Below are 24,601 nucleotides of genomic sequence, written 5' to 3' on the forward strand. Positions count from 1 at the left end.
GCAATGGCCTCTCTTAGTCAAGCAACCAATAATCCCTACAAGTTGTCAAAATTCTCTACTAACTCCCTAAGCACAGGCAATCTGGAGAGTTAGGAAATCTTCATTTTAGAACTCATTTCTGTGTTGGTTTGGCATTTGTTCATGTGCAATAGGATCAATGCAATGATGATCAAAATCGCATTACCAGTAATAAAGGAGGAAGAGGAAGCTGGGCAGTGAGATGGCGAGCTGGATGCCCTGCCAGCTGGGGGTAAAGTAGGCAATTCCAGGGAGGAGGATTATTCCAAGTGTGAAGAACATCTGGATCACGATTCCCACAATCCTCCTCTGTTTTGAACCTACTATCTCTGTCACTGGAGGGAAGACAGACACAGACGATTAGGGGAGTTCTCAGTCAACTCCAAAACAAACAGACTCGACATCTGTTAAAAATCTACCAGCATTGTTGGACTACTCCAGAGCCCGAGGACATGGGGGCTTCCATATGTGCTGAACTTCTGAAGATGGCTCTCCGGGTACCCGATGTGTGTTTTTCCCAGTTTTTTTCTGCCCTGATCCTTAGGCTTCCAAGCCAGCACCCTCTGAGGGTGGCTGAGGAGGTCAAGGAACACCTATGCTGGTTTTAGGTCATCTCACTATGGCTGTTGAGAAGGTCATTGCCATTATCAAACCAAACACAGGAAGCTAGCTCACCTTTATCACTGTAACACTAAGGATGTGTAAATTATGGTCCCTCTGGGAGAATTACCATGGACATCAGACTCTGCCTGTACTTTCCACCGCCCCAAGACAGTTCAGATTATGCATGTTGTTTGGCTTTTCATGTATGCAACAGATCTCTAAAATCCACCTGGGAAATTTGTTGCTGGAAACCCGACCTCCTCTGCACCTTCCCACTAAGTGGTTTTTTGTTCTCATCATCCTGCTGGCTGCCTTGTAGCTGCCCTAAGTTCACAGTTTTGAACATCCACATAGATTTGGGTGGTGTTAAAAATGCCACACACTTCAGTCATCCCTCCGTTCCAGCCAGTGACTCTCGGTCCCTACTTGTACCCACTCTCCTTTTTTTTTTTTTTTTTTTTTTGGTCTCGAACTCACAGAGATCCGCCTGCCTCTGCCTCCCAAGTGCTGGGATTAAAGGCGTGCGCCACCACCGCCCGGCCCCACTCTCCTTTTCCCACCATAAAAAGAGCTTCAGGTTTCTAAGCCTCCCCTGCTAGGGTCTCCCACAGTAGTCGTGTCGGGATTGGAAATCCGAGCATCTGAGACAATACTGTCAGATGAGCTTTCTAATTTCCTTGCTCATAAATCCTCCACCACTTAGAGCAGGTGGCTGGTTTGCGCTAGAATCAGAGTCAAAGAGAGCAGCCTGAACCAAACATAAGCAAGGGACAGAGTTTCATATTTTCTATTTGGTTACCATTTTAAAACAGCCCCCAGTCTCTGAGGCAGCTGGAATCCCAGCCCAAGTCCTCCACCTGCTTGAGCACGTGTTGCAATGAGGTCTCCGGGATTCGTTGTGGGAATGCTGAGCTAGAGTCCTGCCCCCTCCGCGCCGCGCCCCCTCAAATTCTCACAAAGAGGAGTGGTGGCAACAAAACAATTCTTACCAATCACGAAGCAGGTCATCCACGCCCCCTTTCCAAACACGCCTTGCAGGAAGCGGAAGATGACAAACACAGAAAAATTTGGTGCAAATGCCACCACGACCCCTGTGACGCCAACACCGAAACAGGATATTAAGTAAATGAGTATCCTGCCATACCTTCATGAGAAAGAGAAGAGAGAGACCCTTAGACGTGGTCTTCAACACAATGGAAATGGAATGAGACAGGATGCAAAAACAAACAAACAAACAAACAAACAAACAAATCAGCCTCCTCTGTAGCCCACCATCGCAGTAAACAGTGTTGATAATATACCTAGGAAACCAGAGGGAAACAATTGGAACTCATCTCTGCAGGGACATTACGAAATCAACAGCCCACAGCACATTCTTTGAGACCGAATAATTCCCAGTGGTGACCCTCTCTGCAATGCTGTTCTTGCAGTTTCCCTGCTGGCCTGGTCCTGACATTTGCTCTCATTTCTGTGGGTGGTGTAGTAATAAGAGAGGCGGGGCTGCGTCTCCGGCACCCGGCCGCCCGCATGGCTAGCTTATGTCCCGAAATAATTACATGGAAACTGTATTCTTTTAATCACTGCCTGGCCCATTAGTTCCAGCCTCTTATTGACTAGCTCTTACATATTGATCTAACCCATTTTTAATATTTTGTGTAGTACCATGAGCTGGCTTACCAGGAAAGATCTTAACCTGCGTCTGTGTCTGGTGGGCGAATCATGGCGACTCCTGACTCGGCTTCTTTCTCCCAGCATTCTGTTTTGTTTACTCCGCCTATCTAATTTTTTGTCCTATCGGGGCCAAGCAGTTTTTTTTATTAATTAAAAGTAATTCCTCCATCAGGGTGGAATCTCAGGGAGGTGGGGGCAGAATGAAGCAGCCATGCACATTACAGAAGTCTCCACTTCAATCTTGCCTCATCCAGGTACCAGTCCAGGAACTCGGGCGAACTCCTCAGTGCTCTAAGACTCAGGTTTTGTTTGCTTCCCCAGTCACCCCTTTTTTGCTAGTGATAGTAAAGAGGAGAAAATGGGGTTGTAATGTGAAAATTATAAAGTTCAATCAATGTGTGTTGTTTGTGTGTGTGTGTGTGTGTGATTCATAGAACTATAGCCAAATAGCTCAGACAAAGGGACAGGGTGCTGTGGCCAGTTCCCCAGTCTGTTGTGAGCTGATTCCCACAGTTGTGCCAGGTGATTGGCTGACAGGAGCTCATCCTCAATAACCTATGGGAGCTTTCCTCCTGTGGTATTTTCCTTACAAATCTTTAGAACATTCTTATTTCTGTGTCTTTGCATTAAGGGCCGAGAAGGAAACAGCCTTAATGTAGCCACATGTTTTAAAAGTCAACTCTATTTTTTTAAAAACAGCTTTAGGTTCAAACAGAATTTAAGCAGAAAAGACAGGGTTCCCACGCACCCCTCCTTTCACACATGCACACTATCACTGATTCCCCCCATTGAGTGATCCATGTGTTACAATCAGTAAGCTTAAGGTGACATATCATTGCACAAGTCTACAGTTCACACTAGGCTTTCGAGTTCCATTTTCCAGTGCCAGGGATCAAACCCAGGACTTTGGACAAGCAAGGACAAAGCTCTGCCACTGAGCTACACCCACCCAAGGTTCACTGTTGTGTTGAACAGTCTGTGGGAAACACCCACACTTCCATATCACACAGAAGAGTCTCACGTCCTTAATTCCTTGCTGGTAGGAATGCAAAATGATGTAACCCATTATTAGTTCCTAGTGGTCACTCTGCATCCCAGGCAACCACAGACTTTTCTATTGTCTCCATTGTTGGCAACTTTCTAGAATGTTCTACAGATCTATAGGGATGTTCTAAGATAGGAATCGTACAGTTTGAAATCTTTTCAGACTGGCTTCTTGAATGCAGCAATGTGGGCTTAAGTTTCCTCTATATCTTTTTTAGGGTTCTAGCTTGTTTCCTTCTAGTGTGGAGTAATATTCTACTGTCTGGACAATGGGTCGTCTATTCATTCACCTACTGAAAACATCTTAGCTGCCCCCAATGCTGGCAATTATGCATAAATCTGTTGTACAGTCCACATGAGAGTTTACATGTGGATGTAGATTTTCAGCCTTGTTGGGTAAATACTAATACTGTAATCTCTGGTCCTGTGCATTTCGCTTTGCAAGAAACTGACAAGCTAGCTTCCCCTCTGCTGCGCCGTTATGTGTCCTACCAGCAAGGAGCAACAGTTTCTGTGGTTCCATACGCTTGCTAATGTATTATCCCCAATTTATTTAGTTTGAAAATTGCTAAGTGTGTGGGTGTTTTGCCGGCAGGTATCTCTGCAGCAAGTGTGTGCAGTGCCTTCAGAGGCTATACGGGGGCATCTGATCCCCTAGAATCCCCTAGCTGGAATTACAGCTGATTGTGAGCTGCCATGTAGGTACTGGGAACTGAACCTGAGTCCTCTGGGAGAGCCACCTCTCCAACCCTTATCCTGTGCTTTGGCATCTGTGTTTATGAACGCTAAAGGCAACGAGGTTTAATTTTCTTCTAATATGTTCTTCTGGTTTAGGCAGTAAGGCAGTACTGACGTCACAGAACAAGTTAGGGAGTGTTTCTTCACCCTTATCTTCTGTAAGAAATGGAGACAACTGTGTATGATTTATTATCTACGCAGTAGAATTTACCTGCCCCAAATCTGAACCTGGTGCTTCCTGTTTAGTAAGGTTATTCAATATTGACTCAATTTATTTAATATACATAGGCCTATTAAAAGAATTCACTTCTTATGTGAGTTTAGGTGGGTTATGTATTTCAAAGAACAGGTCCACTCGATCTTGGTTGTCAAATCTGGGGCCATAGAGTCATTTAAATTGTTTCTTTATTATGTTTTTAAAGTCTTTGGGATTTTAAACCATCATTAATTTGAGTCCTATATCTTTTTCTTAGTTGGTTTATCTAAAAGGTTATTAGATTTCGGGGCTTTCCAAAATCCAGCTTTTGGCTATATTAATTTTCTCTATTGACTTATTGTTTCCAATTTCTTTGATTTTTTATTCTAATTTGTATCATTAACTTTCTTCTGTTTATTTAATATTTAATTTGGTTATTTTTGTTGCTGTTGATACCTAGTGTATAAATTCAGAGTGTGGGTTTTAGATAAACCTTATGTTCTAGTAAGAATCTTAATGCAGTAACCTCCCTTCTGCATTGTTTTTGCTATGCCCATAAATCAGATACATTGCTTTTCTCTTCACTGTGAGCAAAGTATTTTAAATTTCTCTTGGGATTTCTTCTCTTTTAGCAGAAGTACAATGCTTAATTTCCAAGTATTTGGGGATTTCCAGTTTCTTGTTACAGATGTATTGTTTTGTTTCTTGGAAACAAAAGATTAAATGTGGTATGACTTTCTAGCCCTTCAATTTTCTTAAAAATGTATTTTATGGCCCAGAAAATGACTTTATTAACATCTCACATGTATTTAAGAAAAACTTGTATTTTGCTATTGTTGGATGATGTGGTCTGTAGGTGTCTGCTATATCCAGCTGACTGGTGGCACTGCTGAATTCAGTTCCGTCTTGATTATAATATACTGATGGCTGGATTTTTACATTTTGGATACAAAGTATTTGAGTCTTCAACTACAATGTGGGATTCATCTGTTTATCCTGTGGTTCCATCAGTTTTTCCATCTTGTATTTTGATACTCTGTTGCTAGATACATATATGTTAAAGATTGTTGTGTCTTGTTGAATAATTATAACTAACCCCATGTTTCCATTATGAAGTTTATCCTTCCTAATATCAATATAATGAGTTCTACTTTGTTTTGGTTATTCTTAGTGTGGCATATGTTTCTCCACTCATTTACCCTCCACTGCGTGCATCTTTACAAATAAAGTGAGTTACTTATGGGCAACTAATTGTTGGGTCTTCTTCTGATCCACTCTGAAAACTTGTGTTTTGTTGTGACTGGGTCTTGGGCTGGGTGTAAGCTCGAGTTAATAGAGTTCTTGTCTGGACTGCATGGGGCCCTACATTGGACATGGTGGTGTTGTGTCTATGACCTAGCACTCCGTAGGTAGACATAGGACAATCAGAAATTCAAAGTCATCCTTGACTAAGTAGCAATCAAAGCTAACCTGGACTACACGAGACACTGTAGCAGGGGTGGGGGAACCTTTGCTAAAGCTAGAGTCTAGGCTGACCGGTCAACAAGCGTCAGTAACCCTTTTGTCTCTGTCCCTGCCCTCCTGCACTGGAGTTACAGGTGTGCACCCCATGCTCAGCTTGGATGTGGGAGTTGGGGACCCATCCAGTCCTTGTGCTTGTACAGCAAGCACTTCCCCTACTTGAGGCATCTCCCTAGCCCCCAAGTCTGGTCTTTTAATAAACCCATTGACAGCATTCTTCACTTCACAGTGTTTGATCTTGGGCATTTCTCTTTGAGTCCTAGAATTCCCATCATTGTTTGTGTTGCCCACCAACCCCCAAACATTCTGTATTATATTCATTAACCTCTTACCCTATTAACCATAGTTTTAAATTTATCTGGCTTGACAGCTCCAACATCCATGCCCATATCTGGTTCTGATGTGTGCGGCCCCTGATTGAGCTCTGTGTTTGTCTGCTGGCATTTTATGGCCCTTTTTGCTTGGCATTTTAGCATGCCCTGTGAGAAAACTTTAAATTGTTTCTTTAGCCCGTGGACAACGACATTACAGACATTCTTTTTTTTTTTTTCTTTTTCACTTTAACTGGGACATGGTGATTAGACCTAGACTAGATGGTGAGGAGAGAGGGCTGGGCTTGTGTATTTCACTCCTCCCATATGGAGGGCTAGTGCTGACTTAAGACAGGAATTTCTCATCCCTCAGGTCTGACATTCAATAAACCTACAGATTAGGTTCTAATTAACCAGATGTGGATTTTTCATTTTCTGTTTTGTTTTTGGCTTTTGGTGTGTGTGTTTGTGGGGGGTATGTGTGTGTGCGCACACGCGCACATGTGTTTTCTGGGAGCAGGCCTTATTATGAACAGAAACTTAGGGAAATTTTTCTTGACAGTCACCATGAAAACCTGGTAGTCTTACAAGAGGTAAAAATCACAAACACGGGCTGGAGAGCTGCAGTCAGGTAAGAGTCCTCACTGTCCTTCCAGGACCTGGGCTCCATCCCCAGTATCACTCTCCTTCCAGGACCTGGGCTCCATCCCCAGTATCACTGTCCTTCCAGAACCTGGGCTCCATCCCTAGCACTTATACCAGAGTTCACAACATCTGTTATTCCAGTTCCAGGGGATCTGGTGACCAGGTCTCTCTGGAATTTGCTTCCCCCCCGCCCCCCCCCCCCCGCCGCCCATCCTCCCTTTTCCCTCACCCCTCCTTTTCCCTCCCTTTCCTCTGCAACTGCCCTATCCTTAGCCACCTCCCAGGGGTTTTCACTCTCAGAGAGGTTCACACACTAAGCCTCTAACACTCCGGCAATTCCGGTCAGGTTTTCATTACCCAGCAGCCTCTGCTCCAGTAAGTGCCGTTCCTTGTATCTGCCTAGCTTTTCAATTTGGGGAGCAGCTGCTTACCCTGTGACCTCACAGCTGGGCAGCTTTGATGACTCAACCTCATCCTTGTCCTGCCTGAGTGGAGATGAGAAGCTTTTCACTTGGAACTCCCTGTCTAGGGTCTTAGCTCGCTCCGTCCTCACCACTCTCTTCTCACAGGCATGCCTATTAAAATACCTCTCATCCTGTCCTTAAGGAATACAAATCACAGACACACACAGGTGTGTGTGTGTGTTGGGGGGGGACACAAAACGGTGGTCAGTGCTGGTAAGAGGCGGGGTTACTTACAGCCCTTCTTTCATGTCAGCTACAAGGGAAGACCCTCAGCCCTGACTGGAGTTTGAGTCCTCTGCTATGCCGAGTTATTTTAGGAGATATGTTTATTGATCATGTAGGATGAAATACACAAGCAAGACCCAATTATAAAAAGATTAAGTTACAGTAGCCAGAGCTGCATGGTGTTGCATGCCTGCAATTCCAGCACTCAGGAGACAGAGGCAGGAGGATTGGGAGTTTGAGTCTCATCCAGTACACATACTGAGACCCTGTCCAAAACCAAGAAGGACAAAACCAGAAAGAGAAACCAACATAAACAAAAATGAGAAAAATGCAATCCAGTTCCAACCATAGCCAATGAGGGAAGAAATGAAATGTACATGAAAATCCCTTAATAATGCTGAGAAAAATTTTTTTCAAAGTTTCAATACAAATTTGTAGAATAAAATACAAAAATTAAAATATCAATAAAATAAAAAAAATCAGAATGGCTGACCTCACAAGTAAATAACCAAACCCCAGCCACTGGACTATTTTGGGCACTAAATCTACTCGTTGCCTAAGCCTTGACATCACTGCTCTGGGGCCAGTGCTTTTCCTGGGATCCATTCTCAGCCTCAAGGGCACCTTTTCTACCAAGGAACAAGGAGAGGAAGTTTGGAAAGGGAAGAATTAGTTAAACCGAACAAGTGTGGATGTCCTGGGTAGTGGGATAAAAAAATGAATGTAGTTGATAAACAAGCATTTCCCCCACCACCACATAGGCAGTGTGTTAATAGTGAAGCAGCCGGTAGCTTACCCATACCTACCTATCCGCTGCATAGCCCAAGGTGAACGCCCCAGCCAGGAAGCCAAGGTTCAGGATGGCTTGGGTGAGGTCCAGCATCCAGGCATTGGCACAGACAAGGTCAAACTGGGGAAACAAAGAAAAACGCATGAAAATACCTGGAGATGTTCATCTTCAAAACTCTCTCTAATATAGGTCAACCATCTTCACAGAGTTGCTTAGATATGCCCCATGGGAAATTTGAGGATGCATCGTATGCATGCATAGACATTGATCTGTGCATATTTTCATTGTTGGCTGAAATGACGGCAAGGGAGTGAACCCCTAGGATACGATGGATACTGACATTTTAAAACAATGCTGTTAGTTAAGTCTATTATGTGCATCCATGGTGTGTGGATGCTATGGTGACTGCCTGCCCTCACCCGGCATCGTGAGCTCTGTGATCTGACTTGCAGTGAGCTACGCAGAAACTGACACTCCATTCTTAGAGTCTTTCTGTGACAACCTAACCCTGACATGTTAGAGGATTTTGTCATTAATTCAAGTCCTCAAAGGTATGATTCCGATTTTATTGTCATGTGTAAAATTATCAGAACAATGGAGTTAGACTCATGGCAGACACATCTAGAGAAACGTGCAAAGAAACTCTGAAAGCAGACAGACTGCTACCAGAAAAACCAATGTTTTGCTTTAGAAAAGTGACAAGCAGTCTCAAATATAAAAACCCGCATGGCAGGATTTGCTTCAAACCGCTAAGCTTTAAATAACTAGGTTAGGGAGACAGAGACAGGCGCATGGCTCCTGGCAGGAGTGACCCTCTTAATGAGATTCCATAGCTTCTTCCATGTTGTGTGAGTTTAAATGCCCCAAACTGTCTTCAAACGCACGTAATTTCTTTTATATCAAACTGGTTCTCCTCTTTGCTCCTCCATAGGAGCAACAATGAGAAAGGATTTTTACACCCCATATTTATATGATTAATTGAAAATAGATACCCATCAGTATGTTCTGTGTGGGCCAGATAATGCCTGCTCTTCTGAGCTTTCTGTATGCCAGGTGCCAAAGACAGAGGTTGCATTTCTCAGGCTTCTTTGCCAGTGTGGAGCTGCTTGGCTTTAGGGAGCTGGTACAAGATCAAAGGGAAGGACTCTGCTTTTGGCCTTGATACAGTTCCTGCTCCCATTATGGCTGCCACAGCTGTGGCTGGTGGCTGGTGGCATCTGTCATTCCCTGATTGCAGCCCTGACCTAGCCACACGTGGACGGAGGGATCTGACCCCACTGGTACAGGCACAGGGATGTCAAAGTTGGGTAGACTGGGAAGGGCTGACTACCAAGACTGCAGAGCCTATGTTTCTTTTCTATTTTTCGAGTCCTTCCAAATTAGCTCAGTGCCATCCTTTTGCTAACTCCATCCCTGCCTAACATATCTAGCCTGGTTTTTATTTTTCTGACTGGCACCATGCTGGCTGGCAACAGTACAAAGTAAGCGTCAACGACGTGTGTATTTAAACAAATGCACAGGTGTTCTTCCATGTCTGTTACATCACAGACCCTCTAACCGCCCCTCTCTTGCCCAGAACCAGGTCATGCTCCTCAGTCCTTGGACAGTTGACAAAGCCTGCTGCACTGTGGCCCTACAGTTTCTTCTCTCTTGTTTACAGCTGCCAGGAGGCCCAGCTGCCCATGGTAGCCCAGTCTGAGAACTTTCCTTTGTAGCTTTAGCCTCTTGTCTACAGCCTTCCTCCATGTCAGAGGCCACATAGACTATGTCACAAGGAACCTCCCTCTTTTTTCCTCTGAGGAACTACAAGAGTCGGAAACTCCCATTGTCCTATGGATCCAAAGGTTGTTCCTGCAGGACCCCATCATGCCAACTGCAATATGACACTTGCTCTCTGTCATGGCTGATCCTGGCTGTCAACTTGACTGTGTCTGGAATTAACTGAAACCCAAGGGAGCTTTCTTGATTCAATCATTTGAGTGGAAAGACTTGCCCTAAATCCAGATATTTGAGGTGGAAAGAGTCACCTTAAATCTGGCCCACTCCTTCTGGTGGCAGCCTATCTAAAGGACATGGAGGAAGCATTTGCTCTTTGCCTGCTTGCCCTTACTCTCACTAGCAAGTCCACTCCTTCACCGGAGTTAGCCTATGTCTTTAGGGTTCCATTGTGTACTGCAAACCAGCTGAGACATGCAGAACTACTGGATTCTTGGACTTTCCATCGAGAGACAACCATTGGTGGAATAGTTGGACCACAGTATTATAAGCCTCTCTAATAAATCCCGTCCATTGACATGTGTGTGTGTGTATGTTATATTCAGTCTATTGCTTCTGTCCCTCTAGAGAACCCCGACTAACACACTCTCCAAATGCTCTTCCACAGGGACTCATCATGGCTCCTCAGGAGACCTACACCTGATACTGATCAATAGGTCACCTTAGATCACCAAATTTACCAAAGTCTTCATCAGAGACACAAAAATGTAGGTCTCCCTCTCTTAAAGCAACCTATTCAGAGCAAGTGAGCCATGTCCAATTTGATTTTCCAGGGTGTGCCTACCAGAAACATTTATATATCCTTAATACCCATAAACCTATGTGGCCACCTTGTTACTTATTAATCCTCAAAGTCACTTTACACAAACAGAGTAATTCTCCTCGGCACAGGCAGAAAGTCAATCTGATAACAGACTCAGGCAGCCCTTCCTGGAAGACTGAAAGGATTCCACGTGCCTCGTTCTGCAGAAAGCACGGGCAACTCTAGGGAAATCAGGTATTTCTGAAGGGTTTCCAGCTAAGGCCTTTTCCTTAGAGCATTCCAGCTCGTAAAATACAAATAGATGCTGTGTTGGACCCTATGTTGGATGCTATGTTAGACCCTATGTTAGATGCTGTTAGATGCTATGTTAGATGCTATGTTGGACCCTATGTTAGACCCTATGTTAGATGCTATGTTAGACGCTATGTTAGATGCTATGTTGGACACTATGTTAGATACTATGTTGGATGCTATGTTAGATGCTATGTTGGACACTATGTTAGATGCTATGTTGGACCCTATGTTGGATGCTATGTTAGACCTTATGTTAGACCCTATGTTAGATGCTATGTTGGACCCTATGTTAGATGCTATGTTAGACGCTATGTTAGATGCTATGTTGGACACTATGTTAGATACTATGTTGGATGCTATGTTAGATGCTATGTTGGACACTATGTTAGATGCTATGTTGGACCCTATGTTAGATGCTATGTTGGACACTATGTTAGACACTATGTTGGATGCTATGTTAGATGCTATGTTGGACACTATATTAGACCCTATGTTAGATGTTATGTTGGACCCTATGTTAGATGCTATGTTGGACGGATGCTATGTTGGACACTATGTTAGATGCTATGTTGGACACTATGTTAGATGCTATGTTGGACCCTATGTTAGATGCTGTGTTAGACCCTATGTTAGATGCTATGTTGGATGCTATGTTAGATGTTATGTTAGATACTATGTTAGACACTATGTTGGATGCTATGTTAGACCCTATTTTAGACCCTATGTTAGGTGCTATGTTAGATGCTATGTTGGACACTATGTTAGATGCTATGTTGGATGCTATGTTAGATGCTATGTTAGACCCTATGTTAGATGCTATGTTAGATGCTTTGTTAGATGCCATGTTAGACACTATGTTGGATGCTATGTTAGACCCTATGTTAGACCCTATGTTAGACGCTATGTTAGATGCTATGTTGGACACTATGTTAGATGCTATGTTGGACACTATGTTGGATGCTATGTTAGACCCTATGTTAGACCCTATGTTAGATGCTATGTTGGATAGATGTTATGTTGGACGGATGCTATGTTAGACGCTATGTTAGACCCTATGTTAGACACTATGTTAGATGTTATGTTGGACGAATGCTATGTTAGACGCTATGTTGCTTTGAGTTTAATGACAAAGTGCACAAGTTTTTAGTGTATTGGAAGGTCACAAATCTTCAAATTTTCTAAAATCCAAGCCACAAAAGTTCTCAGGCATATAAAGGTCAACGGTGAGAAGTAAAGGTTAAAAACAACACAAGTCCTCATAAAGCCATGAGAAACAGCCGATTCGTCTGCTGCATCTGAAGGGAGAAGGGGAGATCTCTGAAGTCCAACCCCAGAGGCTAAGAGCCTCCATTTTATCCTTCAGACTTGGTTCCAGCATGGCGGAACCAGTGTCTGCTGGGAGACAGATGGGAGATGGGGCACAGCTTGGAGGAGGCATGATCCCCAGTTCCCATAAGTGGGATAAAAGGGAATAAGCTATAAAAAGGAATAAGCTGACCTCTAGATTCCTCTGACTTCCTTTCTTACCATTTGGTTCCCCCATATCTTTGTGATGCTGTCTTTATGAGGTCCTTAAGAGAAGCTAAACAGATGGGGACTTTCAACTTCTACATCTGTGGGCTACATAACCTCTTTTCTTCATAAGCACCAGGTTTCAGAAATTTTGTTCTAGTAACAACAACAAAGAGTAAGAACATATTATGATGTGGGATTCCCCTCTGTATGCTGTGAATACTATTGGTTAATAAAGGAATTGCCTTGGCCTGTTGATAGGGCAGAACTTAGGTAGGCAGGGAAAAATAAACTGAATGCTGGGAGAAAAGAGGAAAAATCAGAGAGAAGCCATGTAGCCCCTGCCAGATTCAGATGCTGACCAGAATGCTACCTGGTAAGCCACAGCCACGTGACAATACACAAATTAATGGAGATGGATTAAATTTATATGTAAGAGTTAGCCAATAAGAAACCAGAGCTAATGGGTCAAACAGTGATTTAATTAATACAGTTTCTGTGTGATTATTTCAGGGCTAAGCGGCCAGGAACTAATTAGCATCCTCCTCCAACTACAACATTATAAATGGAACCATTCCAAATCAGTGCTGAGCTTGAAGGCAGGAACGGCAAAACTCTTCACTGTCAGGTGTGGCATGCCCCTGCTATGTGTGGTGCAGACCAAAGCAATCAAATACCACTTACCATTTTAAATCAACAGTAGGACACAAAACAGAGCCATGAAATGATGAGAATATAATAATGAAGAAAACAATTTGGGTTGGAACTCCAATTCTAAACACATTTTTAAAAAATGGGTAGCCCAGGTTGACCTCAAACTCTTGATCCTCCTGCCTCCACCTTCTTTAGCAAATCCTACTGGTGTGTACCACCACAAGTGGCCACCACAGTTTGGGGTGTTTTGTTTTGTTGCTTTTTTCAAGATGGGGTTTCTCTGTGTTGCCCTGACTGACCTGCAACTCACTCTGTAGACCAGGCTGACCTCAAACTCAGAGATCTGCCTACCTCTGCCTCCCACATGCTGGGATTAATGGTGTGTGCCACCACCACCCAGCAATAAACACATTTTTAATAAGATCTGGTGACACTATTAGGAGATCATTTAATAATAGCAAGTTAACGCTTTCCTTATATAAGCTATGAACCATTATGACAAGCTGCAGGTATAAAAATGAGTCACAGGTATTTCTAGCTAACTTGGCGACCTTGGTGCTAAGCATCCGAGGCCAGGGAAGAACATCACTGATGTTTATATCTACTCTCTCTCTGTCTATGCGAGCGGCTTGGGACACAGTTGGAAAGCCAAGGTCAATTTATGGGAAGCAAAAATACACCAACTGAGATCTAAATGGAATATCTAAATGAGAGAAATTCAAAGAAAGAAACAACTGGCAGGAACAGGAGTCGCTTACGCCAAGGTGGATTTAGACTAAACGGCACTGAGGGGCACTTGCGGCAGGAGAGGTGGAGGCAGCAAGGTGGGCACTGGGGAGGGTTTATGCCCTCTCAGCGCTGTGCAGATCAGTGCTGAGCCCAAAGTGCACCCTGCCCCACTGGAAACTGGAAAGGCCTGTAACTGCCCAGAACCATGGCAAACCTCAGTGTGAAAAGGCACACTGAGGGACAGAGGCTCATAGAACCTGCAGTACCTGAAACCCTTCTCCAGAGTTCACCATAGGCATTGTCAACACATTATTAACAAAACCATTTTGAAATGATATGAAGAGACGTCTCAAATGCATGCTTTTTTCTGAACTTGTGACGCTGGGAGAAATCTAAGCATTAACCCCATTTGATGATTGCGTGTCCTGTGGCAGGCTAACCTGTGCCCACCCATCATAGAGGACACATCACCCACCCCTCCATTTTATTTCTTGGCAGTGAAGACACTCAGTTACTTATTTTGATGTGTTTGTAATTTGTCTGTCAGGCTCCAAAGATGAAAGGCTCTCAGTTCCTGCAGGGGCTCAGGACAGGGAAGTGATGGTTCTGGGGACAGGTGACCTTGGCTCTGCCCTCTTTTCCAGCTTTGCATCCTCTGGTGAGTTGTGTTGACCCTTCGTGCCCTGTCACGCTCTGAGGATGTGAGATGTGCAGAGTTTAATGCCTGAGCCATGAGAATCATTCAGTAGGTGATGCTGACTGCACATGGCGCTGATGGTAAATAACATAATTGATGGTTTCACAAAGTAGCTATTGACACCGGATGCACCCTATAAATACCCAGATTAACAGAAAAAGATGCACGAGCCCCACTACAGACCAGCTAAGTCAGTACCTAGTCTAATGTGTAACAGATGTGTAGGAGCTGCCAAGTGCCGAAGGTGATTCGGGAGGAGCATATTTTACTGCATTGACAGTGTCTGCCCTCAAATGTCATGTCAGCTGGACCTTCTGGAGGGATAGTCTACAGATGCAACTAATTATGATGAAGGAACCCTAGGTCACGGCGCCCCAATCCAGGCATAGCGGTCCTTGTAAACAGTAATAACAGTATATAAGTCACCAGTCAAGAAGAGCCGAGGACTGAGGAGCCTACGGGAGCCAGCAGAGAGGCTGGGAACAAAGTCAGAAAAGACAGAGTATTCCTTCAGGGACACAATGGACACAAAAATCTGTAGACACAGCACGGCCCTGCATACCTGCAGACACAGCACAGCCCTGCACACCTGCAGACACAGCATGGGCCCTGCACACCTGCAGACACAGCATGGGCCCTGCACACCTGCAGACACAACATGGCCCTGCACACCTGCAGACACAGCATGGCCCTGCACACCTGCAGACACAGCATGGCCCTGCACACCTGCAGACACAGCATGGCCCCGCACACCTGCAGATACAGCAGGGCCCTGCACACCTGCAGATACAGCCCTGCACACCTGCAGACACAGCAGGACCCCGCATACCTGCAGGACCCCGTACACTTTCAGACACAGCCCTGCACACCTGCAGACACAGCCCCGCATACCTGCAGACACAGCCCCGCATACCTGCAGACACAGCCCTGCACACCTGCAGACCCAGCAGGGCCCTGCACACCTGTAGACCCAGCAGGGCCCTGCACACCTGTAGACACAGCAGGGCCCTGCACACCTGTAGACACAGCAAAGCCCTGTGCACCCATAGGAACAGCATGACTATTTATACTTGTGGACAGTGTGGGCCTTCACACATCACCACCATACATGATCACAGATACCATGGATCAATAAACACCCCAAGTTTGCACTTTCAGTAATCTAGTTTATTGTAAGTTATTATACCAGTCTGAACTTCAGCCTGTCTTTTTAATTACTTTTCTTTGGGGGGGGGGTTATTTCCTTTAATTAGTGAGTCCTGAGGGGTTGGGAGAAGAAAAGGGGGAAGGAGAGAAGAGACTACAAGAGGAAATGTCATTGCACTGAAGGTGTTCATGCTTTATTTCAGTCACAGGTGACAGGATACAAACACTCTTGTCCTTGCCTCCTCTGATCCTCGCTACCACCAAGGCCCTTACCTGACCCCATAGTCCAGCCTGTCCTATAGTGGGGCTGGGTGCACTTCAGTGTCCACTAAAGGAAAGACACCCACACATGACTGGAGACCATGACTCTCTTCCAGCACTCTGAACAGGGACCAGCTGCCCCAGTGGATGCTCAGAGGAAGGCTTACAGTGCCTCCTGAAAGTGTGCCCTGTTCAGACAGAGGACAGCAAACAGCAGGCAGAGCAGCTGAGATAGACTTCTCTAAGCTTCAATAGACTCCCTTCCATGGGATGCTCAGAATTCCAAGGACAGGATGCTTCATGCAGTGCTGCCATCTCCTGGACCTCTGTCTTCTGGGAGAGCAGGGATGCCTCTATGTGGCTGTATAGCAGGGTCATCAGGGTCTGGGATCCCATAGGAAGTGCACCCACCATCCCACCCCTCTGCACTCTTCCCCCATCCCTTCTCCTAGATACCATCTCCTCATGACAGGGCACCCTTGTTCTTCATCTGCTGTCCAGGCCACAGGAAATCACGGGAAGACTTTACAAGGTTTTGTTAGAGGATCAAGGCAAAGCCTCAGGCAGTGAAGCACTGGCAAGTGTGAGGATCTGAGTTTGGATCTCCAGATTCCAGGCAAAAAGCTGGGCATGGTGGCACATGCTTGTGATCCCAGGGATGCCAGGGATGGAGGGATAGAGGCAGAGCCAGGAAGGTCTCTGGAGCTCTCTGCCTAGCTAGGCTTACCTACATGATGAAGCTACAGGCCAGGGAGAGATTGTGTCTCAAACAGAAGGTGGAGGACATTCTTTAGCACTGTGCCCTTCCATTCTCATAGACCCTTCTCACCTTTTGTTTTTCTTCTTCGAGATTCCTTGGGGCTCACTGATGAAGGGGGGCAGAGAAGATCTTAGAAAAAAGAAAAAAAATACCTGGCAGGGTAAAGGAGATGAGGGAAAGGCCCAGAGGGCAGAAAACAAACAAGAACACTGTAAAACATGAGAACGGAAGGATTTGCTCCCCAGCTGCATGGCAAGGATGGGTTCTGTTCATGTAGGCAGCCGTATGGAGACATTCAGAAGGATGGGTTCTGTTCATGTAGGCAGCCGTATGGAGACAATCAGAAGGATGGGTTCTGTTCATGTAGGCAGCCGTATGGAGACAATCAGAAGGATGGGTTCTGTTCATGTAGGCAGCCGTATGGAGACAATCAGAAGGACGGGTTCTGTTCATGTAGGCAGCCGTATGGAGACAATCAGAAGGATGGGTTCTGTTCATGTAGGCAGCTGTATGGAGACAATCAGAAGGATGGGTTCTGTTCATGTAGGCAGCCGTATGGAGACAATCAGAAGGATGGGTTCTGTTCATGTAGGCAGCCGTATGGAGACATTCAGAAGGACGGGTTCTGTTCATGTAGGCAGCCGTATGGAGACATTCAGGCCTGTCCCAGCAGGCAGGGTGCAGAGCACAGTGGGCAGTGGGAATGTGCACATCTGTCCACAGACACCTGGTTTCGTTAGCTGAGAAACACTGCTACTCACATTTAGAAATAGGGCAATGACAGTTAACCTTCATTGTCCGCGTGATTAGATTGAGAGATACACCACCAGACAGGTCTGTGAAGGTATTTACCAAGCCTGCTCTGAATGTGGGCAGCACCATCTCACGGGATGGATTCTCAAACTGAAAGAAGGGAAATAATGGAGAAACCTCATTGAGCACCAGCATGCTTCTCTCCCTGCTTCCTGAGTGCAGATGTCATGTGACCAGGATGCAACTCGATCAGCTTCCTCATTCTCCCCTCACCATGCCTTTCCAGCCAGAATGGGCTCTCCCTTCTCAATCTGTGAACCAAAGTAAGTCCTTCCTCCCATGCTGTTTTTCTGTCAGGATCTCAGCAAAAAGAAAAGTAATTAATACAATGTCCAAAAAAAAAAAAAAAAAAAAAAGGAGGACCTGCAAGATGGCTCAGTGGGTAGAGGCTCTTGCTGTACTAGCCAGATGGCCTGAGATGGATCCTCAGAACCCAGGTAAAGGAGGAAAGAAAGAACCAGAGCACAGCATTGTCCTCTCTCCTTCGTGCATGCACCTAATACGAGTGCTCCACTGCACTGTAGGAGGAGGCTGCTCATTTGTTCCTAGCTGCTCAGACCCAAAATAATTACACAAAACTGTATTAATTAAAACACCACTTGGCCAATATATTTCTAGCTAGCTCTTATATCCTAAACTAACCCATCTCCATTATATCCTCATGCATCACCATGAAGTTGTGGCCTACCAGCAAACTTTCAGCAGGTTCCTGGCAGAGGTGTCTGTTTCTTGTGGTGGCTCCATGGCTTCTCCCTGACTCTGTCTACTTTCTTCCAGCATTCAGTTTAGTTTCCCCACCTAGCTCTATTCTGCCCTATCAACAGGCTAAAGCAGCTTCTTTATTCATTAACCAATAAAAGCAACACATATACAGAAGGATTTCCCACATCATTTTCCCTTTCCTGTTTAAATAAAAATGAAGATTTTAACTTTAACATAGTAAAATGACATAGAGCAAAAACAGTTATCAAGCAAGAATTATAGCTACAATATTTATATCTACTTTATCTTATTGTAACTAAGGAAAACTATAACTATCTATTCTTCAACTCCATCAAAGACTCCAGAAGGATATAATATTACCTAAGTAAACAGGGAGTGCATTGTAAACAGCTTCCAAAACTCTAGAATTAACAGAGACATCTTGCTGCCTGGACAGTCACCTTAAGTACTTCTGTAACGTTGGGGTACCTATCTTCAGTCTACAGGCCCATAGATAGTATCTGGCAGACTTTTCCATGAAGCAGGAAATTTCAAAGACAGTTATATCTATATTGGCAGTTTAGCAATCACTTCTGTTTCCTGCAGAATGTCTAGCAGACTCATGAAGCAGGAACCCTAAGGACCTTCTCACCTTTAGGCAATTTTAGCAGTCATTTTTCTGTGGGTTCATACAGCATAACATCAAACAGTTCAGGCAAGAGCAGTTTCTTGCCAAAATGGCTAGCAAACTCCATAAAGAGCCTCTTTGATGCCCATCATCCTCTTGAAGTAGACTGGTGCTGCCAGCAGCAGATGTGTCTCATTGTCATGAAAGTCCCAAGTTCTTTTTTTTTTTTTGTAACACTGTTTGGTCGATAGCTTAAGTGTATTGCTAGCTGGCTCTTTTTTTTTTTATTTTTTATTCTTTTTTAATTAAAATTTCCACCTGCTCCCCGTTTCCCATTTCCCTCCCCTCCTCCCAAATATTGCCCCCTCCCCCCACTCTCCTCCCCCTATCCCCACTCCTCTTCTCCTCCCCCCACACCATTCCCCCTCCCTCTCGATACTGAAGAGCAGTCCAAATTCTCTGCCCTGCGGGAAGAGGAAGGTCTTCTATCTACGTCCAGGAAGGTGAGCTTCTAAACAGGCTAAGCTCCCACAAAGCCAGTTCATGTATTAGGATTGAAACCTAGTGCCATTGTCCTTGGCTTCTCATCAGTCTTCATTGACCGCCATGCTCAGAGAGTCCGGAATCAACCCATGCTTATTCAGTCCCAGACCAGCTGGCCTTGGTGGGCTCCTAATAAACTATCCTGAGTGAGGTATCCCAGACCCAAAAAGAGGAACATGGGATGTACTCACTCATAATCGGTTTCTAGCCATAAATAAAAGACATTAAGCATATAATGTGTGATCCTATAGAAGTTAAATAAGAAAGTGAACCCAAAGAAAATCATATAGTCATCCGCATGGAGAGGGGGAAGTAGACAAGATTGCAGGGCAAAAACTGGGAACTTGCGGGTGAGGTGGCATGGGGCAAAGGGGAAATGGGATGAGAAATATGAGAAGGGGAGGATGGGAGGAGCTCGGGGGATTGGGATGGTTGGGATATAGGAAGGATGGATACGGGAGCAGCAAAGTATATATCCTATCTAAGGGAGCCATCTTAGGGCTGGCAAGAGACTTGACTCTAGAGGGGTTCGCTGGTGTCCAGGAATATGTCCCCAGCTGGTACCTTGGGCAACTAAGGAGAGGGAACCTGAAATGACCCTATCCTATACTGATGAATATCTTGCATATCACCTTAGAACCTTCATCTGGCGATGGATCGAGGTAGAGACAGATTCTCAATTTGGAGCAACGGTCTGAGCTCTTAAGGTCCAAATGAGGAGCAGAAGGAGGGAGAACAAGAGCAAAAAATCAGGACCACGAGGGATGCACCCACCCACTGTGAAAGTCCCAAGTTCTTAAACATTTTAAATGCCACATTCTGTTAGTCTTTGAAAGGTTTGAAGAATAGCTATCCATCTGAAATGTATCTCTGTACATCTAGAAAACCTAACTAACATGACTACAAGTTTGACTATTATAGATGACTATCTAATAATCTGTATTTCTTAATTATACATTACATTTTTAAATGAGCTACACAAACCAATACTATAAGCAAGAGCAGAAATACATTTAACAAAGTTGACCTTAATTTATAGCAGTAAACCAAAATCCATACTAATGCAAAGTATCCATCTCTATAGCATATCCACCTTTAAATGTAAACAAATACTTATAAACAATATTTGGGAATTTGGACATAGTTCTGTCCAAACTGCTAGCAAAGTAATTTTAGGGGTTTACAGAGACCTTTCAGGGGGTCTTGGTCCATAAAACCACATTAGTCTGGAAGGAATCCACAGGTTTCCAACCTCTGTGGAAACAAAGCAGAACCTGTTTTCCAAAGCAACATATCCTTAGACCCAAATTTTGAAGTAAATATAACTTTAATATATATGTTGGTTTATCTTAGCAGCCTGTACAATGAAATGTCTCTCTGTACTTAGCTCATTCACAGACAAATATTCAAAGAAATCACAATAATATACATAATCCACAAATGGCACCCAATGTGGGGCAACTGCATCTACTTAAATCCTGAGAGAGCTTGGGAAGTAATTCTAGATACAAAAGAACAGAGTTAAGCACATCTTCTTGATAGCAGCATTTTCTTGGGTGGACTCTGTTTGCTAGAGGCAAGTGCATCTCATTTAACAAAGGCTTCCTGACTCAGCTTTAGCTGCAAAAGTCTTTCAGATCTTTTAAGAGGCCCTACCATCAAACATTTAAATGGTATTTATGAATAGCTGACAGCATGCTTCTTGGTGGTGGCTAGGACCTTGAAACTCCATAGAGTTGTGGCAATAAACATGACTCCCACCAGTACCTCAGCCATGAAAACAGACTTTTATAAAGGTAAGGAATGGGGTGGATCCAGCCATCAAAACCATGGCTTTAATTCTAGCCATATTGTTTAGCAAATTAAAGACTCATGTTGTCAGAAGAAGAGAGATAAACAGTAAAGATAGATTCAGACAAAAAAAAAACCAAACCTCTAAACAGTTTAAAGTGTGTTTTAAAAATATATGTAGGTTCAGGAAAGAAAAGAAAAACAATAAAGTCCTTAAAGAAAAAGAAAGAGAGTAGTTGGGTATGTTGGCACACAACTTCAATCCCACACTTGGGAGGCAGAGACAGGCAGATTTCTGTGAGTTCAAGAATAGTCTTGTCTACAGAGTGAGTTCAGAGGCAAAGTTACACAGAGAAACCCTGCCTCAATAAACAAAAAATTAAAAATAAAAATAAAAGAAATCTTTAATAAAACCACATAAGTTGGAAAATACATAGAGAATTTGGATACTGTATGTTATTGTGTTGTCTTTGAATTGTTTGAAGGCTGAGGAAGGAGCAACAGCTGCTAAAAGACATTTGATTATAAGTGTTGCTGGATTAATCTAACATATATGTTTTGAAATGCCTTGACTTAAAATTTTAAGTCAAAAGATATGTTACTTTTGAGAAGAGGTTTTACTTATGTTTCCACAGGAAATGAGAGGCTGTGGATTCATTCCAGGTTAAGAAAAATCAGGTTTGATCAAGGAAGACCCCCTGAAAAAAATCTCTCATAGGAGTAGATGGTCCTAGATGATCCAACATTTCAGAGGCCTGTTGAAGGAACTGCAGGCTGCATTCCTGCTGCCTGGCTCCCAGCCACCAGCTAGCTTATGCCCCGAAATAACAACACACAAACTGTAGTCATATAATCACTGCTTGGCCCATTTCTATTAATGTGTGTAGCACCACGAGGTGGTGGCTTATCTTGCCTAACCCATATTTAGTAATCTGTGTAGCACCAGTCTTACTGGGAAAGATTCAGCATGTCTGACCTGGCAGCTTGCTTCATCGTGTCTGCCCAGGAAGAGGAGCTGCATGGTGTCTGAGCTCACTTCCTCTTCCTCCCAGCATTCTGTTCTGTTTACTCCACCCACCTATGTTCTAACCTATCAGGCCAAGCAGTTTCTTTATTAACCAAAACCTTCTTCCATCAGATGCCCAATGTAGGAGCTTCCTCTGAGTCCTACATCCAGAACTCCCTCAAGACTGTTAGCTGAGATGATCAAGTCTCACAGAATACTCCAGTCAAGTCTTGACCATAATCTTAAATTTTATTTAGGTCCCCAGAAGATTATCAGTGCCTCAAATCAGCAGGAGAAAACTATACCCACATTCCCCCCAAAAATGAATTATGGATATTTGTCTTTGTTTAGAGTGTTGATTACAAGTTGTTATGGATAATGGTCAGGAAGAATGCTGAACAAAGGAGATTAGATTCAGAGGTTTTGTTTAGAAAAAAGGGGGGAAATGTTGTGGGACAATGTTTTTATACTCTGTAAAGATTTGTCACTTGCATCGGTCTAATAAAATTGACATTGATTGGCCAGTAGCCAGGCAGGAAGTATAGGTGGGGAGACCAGAAAGGAAGTATAAGTGGGGTGACCATAGTAAGAGAATTCTAGCAAAAGGTTCAGTCTGTAGTTGTCACCCAGATGCAGAGGAATCAAGATGAGAATGATAAAAAGTACTAAGTCATGTGGTTAACACAGACAAGAGTTATGGATTAATTTAAGATGTAAGAGTTAATAAGAAACCTGTTTATGATTATTGTAGACCTCTGTGTGTTTCTTTGGGACTGAATGACTATGGGACCTGGCAGGACAGAAACCTCTGTCAACATCATAGCAATGAAAGGAAGACATTAAACTCTTTTAATTAAAATAAAAGATTAGCTTCCAATATTCAAGGGTCACAGAGTCATGAATTTGTAGGGTTCTTTCTTCCAGATAAAAGCCTCAACAAACATACAAATAAAAATTCTGAACCATAGCAGGAAAAGGGTCCTACCTGTAGGTCAGCAACTCTTGGAACTTTTATCAGAAAGCAGAACGTGTGTGCAGAGCCAGGGAGACACTGTGCTCCTGCCACCTAACCTGTGTGACATGAGGACCCCATTTAGGGACTGAGCATAGAGATTCTTCCACTGCTTGTCCCTGTTCTCTTCTCTGTCAATCCTGAACTACCTGGGAGGCAGAGTCAGGCCCTTGAGAGCTACATAGCTGGGAATCCTGTTAGAAAAGGTTCCTTCTGGCTGCTCCCCCCAGCCTGGCTGTTTCACTGTGTGTGCTGGGGAGGGAGCAACAGCCTATTGCTGAGTGCCTGGTGGGAAAACCAGGCACTCATCCTCCTTAGCTGTCCTGTGTAGCCACATCAGACTCCACAAGGGAATGCTGCTGTAAACTCTTGAACTCAGGGCCATCTCTTGGTACCACAGAAACAATGACAGTAAGTTGGAGCTGAGAACTTAAGTGACACTATGTATCCTTACAAACACCAGATAAACAATATTACTCTGTAAATATCAGTAGAATCAGAACTGGGTCCGGAAGGAATTCAGTGACTCAGAAGACCAGAGCCATTGAATCCCTTGGAGGTGGCTTCAAGGTAAATAGTTATAACAGAAAGTTAAAAGTATACCACCCACCAAAACTGTGTTAATGCTGGGAACGGGGTACATACTTGTATTCCTAGTAACCATAAGCCTGAAGCAGCAGAATTGATAGTTCAAGGCCAGCTTAGACTATATAGTAAGTTCCAAAACAGCTTTGGGTACATATTGTGAACCTGTCTCAAAAAAAAAAAAAAAAAAAAGCAAAACACACACACACAACAACAACTCTAAATAAAAACATCTGTATTAATACATTCAGTGTACTTTAAGGTCTTGTGTCCTGTCAGGAGGTGGGGTCATTTATCATTACATAAATTGGTGATCAGTCAAAGGTTTGTCAGAAGTTTATATTTCAATCTATGTGCTCATCATTTCTATGGTTCTCATATTTTGAAGGAGTCATACCTACTAACTTCCTTTTGGTCTAGCAACTAAATTTCTATTATATACCACCTAACTTCCTGTTTGTCTAACAACTAATTTCCTGTTGCCCTGTGAGCTAACTTCCTGTTGGTCTACCAGCTAACTTCCTGCTTGACTGCCATCTAATTTCCTTTTGGTCTATCAGCTAATTTCCTGTTGACCTACCAGCTAACTTCCTGTTGTCTATCAGTTAATTTCCTGTTGGCCACCAGTTTGTGGGTCTATCCTACTCCTCTAGCTCAAGCCTTCAGCTTTCTGACCCCATATTGTCCATGTGCTAGGAGGATA

General features: G+C 43.9%; 1 protein-coding gene across 1 annotated transcript in view; it reads right to left on the reverse strand.

Moving 5' to 3' along the window:
* The window catches only part of Slc22a3 (solute carrier family 22 member 3), a 97,229-nt gene that overhangs the window by 36,354 nt on the left and 36,274 nt on the right, over window positions 1–24,601 (reverse strand). Inside the window, exons 2-4 of the mRNA XM_057761680.1 lie at window positions 8,243–8,346; window positions 1,611–1,765; window positions 185–353 (exon numbers count right to left, since the gene is read on the reverse strand). Of these exons, the coding sequence (XP_057617663.1) occupies window positions 185–353; window positions 1,611–1,765; window positions 8,243–8,346 (428 nt within the window). The remainder of the gene's footprint in view (window positions 1–184; window positions 354–1,610; window positions 1,766–8,242; window positions 8,347–24,601) is intronic.

Source organism: Chionomys nivalis, chromosome 2 (assembly GCF_950005125.1).
Source record: "Chionomys nivalis chromosome 2, mChiNiv1.1, whole genome shotgun sequence".
Lineage (NCBI taxonomy): Eukaryota > Metazoa > Chordata > Mammalia > Rodentia > Cricetidae > Chionomys > Chionomys nivalis.